General features: G+C 44.0%; 1 protein-coding gene across 1 annotated transcript in view; it reads left to right on the top strand.

The window, feature by feature from the left end:
• The window catches only part of LOC103804226 (arginine-glutamic acid dipeptide repeats protein-like), a gene marked incomplete at its 3' end in the record, with an annotated part of 14,216 nt that extends 9,532 nt beyond the window's left edge, over nucleotides 1-4,684 (top strand). The window contains exon 2 of the mRNA XM_009076828.1: nucleotides 4,614-4,684. Coding sequence (XP_009075076.1) covers nucleotides 4,614-4,684 — 71 coding nt within the window. The remainder of the gene's footprint in view (nucleotides 1-4,613) is intronic.
• Nucleotides 4,685-5,808: the final 1,124 nt, after the last annotated feature.

The following is a 5,808-nucleotide window of genomic DNA, read 5'->3' as shown; positions in this document are numbered from 1 at the left end:
GACACTAAAAGATCAGACTGGCAATTTGTTTGTTGTCAGCCATATGGGGAAAGAGAGGCAACTGCACAGCTCCCTACCTGTCAGTGGGAATATTGTTCTGCTCCAACCCACGTGTTTGGCATGCCCAGTGCCCTCCTCCCTGGGTTTCTGTGGTTCTTACAGATCCAACATGCCAAATGTAGTGAGGTTTGTTTCCATTACTGACCTTTGTTTGCAAGGTTTGGCAGTTTTCCTGTGTTTGGAATAACAGGCAAGTTCAGATTTCAGCATTAAGAAGTCACTGAATGTTGGAAATCTTTATTTTGAAAGGTACCACTTGGTTATTCGTGAGCTGTAAGTGCTAATAACCTGCTCCTGATGGCATTTCACTGTTTGGGGGGTGGAGGGTTGTGGCATTTACCTTTGGAGCACTTGAGACACTGGTGGTGTCTTGGGCTTCCCACTGGTTTTGGCTCAGGCAGAGGTGTTTCTGGAGAAGGTCAGAATTGCCTCATCAGGCTTCTTCACTGGTTGGCAGAGGGCACTGGGACAGCTGACCCTTTTAATTTAGAGCCCAGAATGGAGGGATGTAAATATCCTTTAGTTCTGGGGTGTAAATCCCCTTTATTTGCCTATCTCACAACTTGCATTCAGGATATGTACACACACACACTCAGGTAAAGGGTGTCTCCCTCCCTTTCAAGTCCTTATATATCACAGAATTTCTGAGGTTGGAAAAACCCTCCAAGATCATCAAGTCCAACCTGTGACCCATCACCACATTGTCAACTAGACTACAGCACAAAGTGCCACATGGAGTTCCTTGAACTCCTTCAGGGTTGGTGACTCCACCATCTCCCTGGGCAGTTCCAATGCCTGACAACCCTTTCCATGAAGAAATTCTTCCTGGTGTCCAACCTGAACCTCTACCTGGTGCAGGTTGAGGCTGTGTCCTCTTGTCCTGTTGCTGGGGAGAAGAGGCTGAACCCCTCAGGGTGTGTTGGGATAAGTGTTATATCCTCATGAAGTGAACGTGGTGGATGTGGAACAGGAGTGTCCATCTGTACTGCTGGGAGAAGTGTAACACAGTATGTTCCTCCTGGTGGCACAGGCCTGGTGATTGATCTGCTTGGTTGTGACAGTGTAAGAGTTGATGTCTGAACTATTCAAAGTGTTGCCCTAAGTTTTTAAGAAGAGTTGGGTTGGTTTCCACATCTGACATAGCATTTTTCAGAACCTCACCCATAGAAAAGTGTTGCCCTAAGTTTTTAAGAAGACTTGGGTTGGTTTACACATCTGACATAGCATTTTTCAGAACATCACCCATAGATATCTGAAGGAAAGCAAAATGATGGGAAGAATTCGGTAAGATATTGGGATGTGGAAACTTTGCAGGGCTGTGTTGGAGCTCTAGTTCCTTACAGCTACTCTGGTGACTGCTGAAATCTGATGACAAGGGATTGTAGAGAATTCCTTGACAATGGCTTTCAAGGAATATCATCCCTGTGGAAGTGTGGTGCTGTGCAGAGAGCCTAAGGCTTTGCTTCTTGGATGATGCAAGCCTTGACTCATTAGGTAAAACATAAAAGGATCCTAATTGTGAACGTGGTTAGTAGAAAAAGTGCAGCATTTAAGCTGCTAAAGGTTCCCATGTTCAGAAAATGGAGGTGGTTGGGTGTTTTTTTTTTCCTCCCCAAAGATCTTTATGTCCATGCATTGAAGCTCTAATTTTAAAAGCAGCTTTTAGTGTGGGAATATTAATGTAACCCTTCAGAACTAGGGCACATCTGGTGAATATCACAAGCCCAAAGGCATAATGACTCTGTACCATGTGTCAGAGAAATGCTCCATCTCCAGTGGGACGTTTTACACGGAATAGGGAAGGAAGCAAATGCTCTCATGATTGGAGACAGGCAGTGAATCCAACGGCTGTGCATGAAACTTAAGATTTCTTTACTCTGTTTTGCCACTAGTGTGGCAAAGGTTATGGAAACACTTGTATTTATTGTGCCTTTCTGTTGGGGCAGTTGCTGGTTTGTCACCACTGAACTCTGTGGTGTAACAGATCTGATGTTTCACTCCTCCAAGGTGGTCCCTAGAAGCTGACACATAGATGTTGTCTTGCTGTGGAGGAAGCCAAGTGGGAGTTTTTGTAGCACACCCATTTCCCTGGTGGTTACTTGTCTCATCCTTGTCTTACTTCCTGGTGAATGCAGGTTGATGTGAGGGTGACTGTCCTGCAGTAAAAGAAATGAAATTACACTTAATCAAAGTTGTCTAAGTCATATAGAGCTCCTCCAGGTGCCCCTGCCTTGGCAGTGAGGCTGGGCTAGATGTTCTCCAGATCTTCCAACCCAAACCATTCTATGAGTCTGTGAAATTGTGCCAGGAGTATGTGATCAGTGGAAAAATAGGGGCAATAGCACATTCCAGTGTGCTAAGGAGAAGGAGGAGCTATTTTATGGGCACAAACCTTATCCACGAAGCTTTGTTGCTTTAGAAAAATGAGGCACAATTTTCCTTTCCTTGGGTCCACGTTTGAAGCTGTTTGGATTTATGCTAAATGGAAGCAATTGCTCTCCACGGTGAGTTTTGAGTGGCTAATGCTGATGCATCCATGTATCTTCTACTTCTTTTTTTTGGGCATTTTTCCAGTTTCTGTTGTTCATGACATTGCTTTGCACCTGGATAAACTTGTTTTCTTATCTGTGTGGCCTCTATTGCTTTGGAGATGTCTTAACTGGATGTCATCTCTGTTTTCAGGCTCGGCAGGCAGCCAAGTGCCTTCCTTAAATGCAATATAGAGTGAGTCAACTCGTTTGCTTTATCCAGAGTAGATGCCACGTTCTCTCTCACTTTTGTGCCAGCCATTTCAGAGGGGTGCTTAGCTGTTTGTTCTGCCTGCTGCCTGATAACACTCTGGGAACGAGGCTTGCAAAGCTGAGCTATTGAGGAAAAAAAGTCTTGGAAGTGGTGGTGTTTTCTCTATCTGAAATCTCCTAGCTTTTATGCACGTTCCCCAGTGAATCCTGGAAAACTTCCCACAAACGAGTGGTGGAACATGATGTAAATAGATGATTCATCTGGGATACTGAGCAGTTGGCTTGGGTGACTGGAGGCTTGTCTAAATGGAATGATTAGCCAAGGAATTCTGGGATAACACAAGGGTGCAGAGTACTTTGGTGTGGTTAAGTCGCTGAGGCTTCAGAATGAACTGGGTTGGATCAAACCGTGTCTGTGTGTTTGGGAATGTGTCTTATAGTGAGATTTTGGAGTTTTTCTGTAGGAATATAAAAAAGTTGATAGTCTGTTAAGGGATTGGAGTGGATCATAGAGATGATCCAACCCCAACCCCCTGCCCTGGGCAGGGACACCTCCCACCAGAGCAGGTTGCTCAAGGCTTGATCCAACCTGGAATGAACATTGCCAGGGTTGGGGCAGCCACAGCCTCCCTGGGCAATCTGTGCCAGTGTCTCACCACCCTCACAGGGAAAATTCTAATATTTAGCCTAAATTTTCCCCTTTTTTCAGTTCCTCCCCATCCCTCTGCAGCTTTCCTGGAGCCCCTTCAGCTCCTGGCAGGTTGCTCTGAGGTCCCTACACAACCTTTGCTGAACAGCCCCAACTTTTCAGCCTGTTTTCATAGAGAAGATACTCCAGTCCCTCTTATCAGCTTTGTGGCCTCCTCTGGACTTGCTCCAACAGTTCCATGTCCTCCTTATGCTGAGGACACCAGAACTGTGTGCAGCACTCCTGGTGATTCCTGGAGAGCCATTCATAGGATAGTGGTGTTTTTTATATCTTCTGTGTTTCTAATCTTCCCATGTTTCAAATCCTCTGTGTTTCCTTATCTGTGTATAAAAAGAGAACACAATGACTGTCCTTTAGATGTTTGTTTGGCTTTGGGAGTAGCATCTTTGCTGTCTAGCAAGCTGTGTGTGAGTTCTCTGATTTCTAAGGTCATTATCATTAATCAGGCACTTCTTTGCCATCCCTGCAGTAATTGTATTCCAGAGGCAGTGCCTTTGTTGTAGTTATTGCCAAGACTGTTTCTAATACAACAGACCTTATGTTCCACAACCTTGTAGAGTCCAGTTGTCAAAAGCAAACAAAAATAATTACTGTGTTTCTGTCATGTCAAATGTAATTCGAGACAGCCCAGGCCTTCCCTGAGGTAAATCTAATTTACTTTGCTGCATTTCATTTATGATTGGTTGCCTTGGTTTTCTTCACAATTAGAAGAGAAAATATGTTAGTGCTCAGTTCTTAATGGGCAAACTGACCACAAAAGATCTGATTAGTTTCCTCTCTTATTCTGGTCTGGTTCATAGGCTCTGACCTGGTCATTGTTATTAACTCAATTCAGAGTGGGCTTTAAATGAATTTTCTTTTTTTTGTTTTTCTAGCAAAATGTCTCTTCAAATCAATGCGGATTTTTATGCAGTTAATTCCCTTATTTATCATCATAAATAGTTGCTATTTTTAGATCCGACTCGGAATAAATTACATGCTATGCAAATGAAATGGTGGCTCTTTGAAAGCTGAAGCTGTAGTTGAATTTTAGCCTGGTTTTCTGTTCTTTCTTGGAGGTACAGAAGTTAATATCCATTCTTTGTCACATCTTGTCTTTAAAGATTGTGTGTACATCGAGAGCCGCCGGCCCAACACGCCCTACTTCATCTGCAGCATTCAAGACTTCAAACTGGTAAGGAACACTTTCACATCTCCTTTTCCCTGCCCCAATCTCCAGTGAGACACCAATATTTCTGTCTGTATCTTCTCCTTGTTCCTTCTGAGGAAATCTTTCCCTTCTGAAATAGCTGTTTGGCCACAAAGACAGTGGTCTGTCTTGGCTACAGGCTCAGTTAACTGAGCTGTGGAGTTCAAACTCTGGTCTGTCATTTTTAGCTGAACATACTAACTCAGGGTTGAGTGTTTTGGGGAAATGATGGCTCAGGAAGATAAAACTTTGCCTGGGAAGTTATATTTGACTGTGCCTTTACCTCTGGCTGTCTAGCACAGCTGTTTGAGTGGCACCATCTCATCTCCAGGGAGATCAGGCCAAGATGACCAGTTTGATGTGGAAAAACACAACATGTCTTTAGCACTTCATTCTTCACAAATGCAGAGTCAGGGACCTGTGTGAGAATGAATCCCTTGGAGTTGTGGTTTGCCCCTTTTTATCTGAATTTGCACACTGAAAATGTTCAGGATGTTCCTCACCACTTGTTGTAGCTGGACAGAAAACTATTTGCTGCTCAGTCAGCACAGAGCAGGAGCTGCTTGTTCACACACAGAGCACTGGGGCCTGTCTTGGGCCTTGCAGTGCTTTGGGGAGTGTAACAGGATATTTGGGAAAGGGAACTCTTAGTGCTGATGATCTCCTGGTCATCTGCTGTTTGCTGCTGCTTTATGGAAGTTCTGAATGTGTAATAAACTGTCCTAGAGGTCCATCACCCACAACCTATGAATGTGTAATAAACTGTCCTAGAGGTTCATCACCCACAATCTGTTGCCATCACAATATATCTTCCTTTTCCAAGCTTTCTTACTCCAAGTCTTCCAGTTTATTCCTTACAAGTTCCTTCTGTGCCCCACAGTGGAGCAGAATGTGTACACATTGCTCAGTGTTGATGTCCATGGTATTGTTTGGCTCTTGTGAGTTCATCCTCCCTCTCTTCCTCCTCTCCCTCTCCCCCCTTTATTTTTATTTTTAAAGGAGTTGTTGGATTTGTAGTTTACAGGTTCCAGCAATGGGTTAAGCCACAGTTATACCACTCTTGCACATTAGCAGGTGCTTTTGTGTCTGACTGGAATTACAATGGGATA

The sequence above is a fragment of the Acanthisitta chloris genome, unplaced genomic scaffold (assembly GCF_000695815.1).
Source record: "Acanthisitta chloris isolate BGI_N310 unplaced genomic scaffold, ASM69581v1 scaffold14380, whole genome shotgun sequence".
Classification (NCBI taxonomy): domain Eukaryota; kingdom Metazoa; phylum Chordata; class Aves; order Passeriformes; family Acanthisittidae; genus Acanthisitta; species Acanthisitta chloris.
The sequence above is the reverse complement of the archived record's forward strand: the minus strand, read 5'-3'. Positions and strand labels throughout refer to the sequence as shown.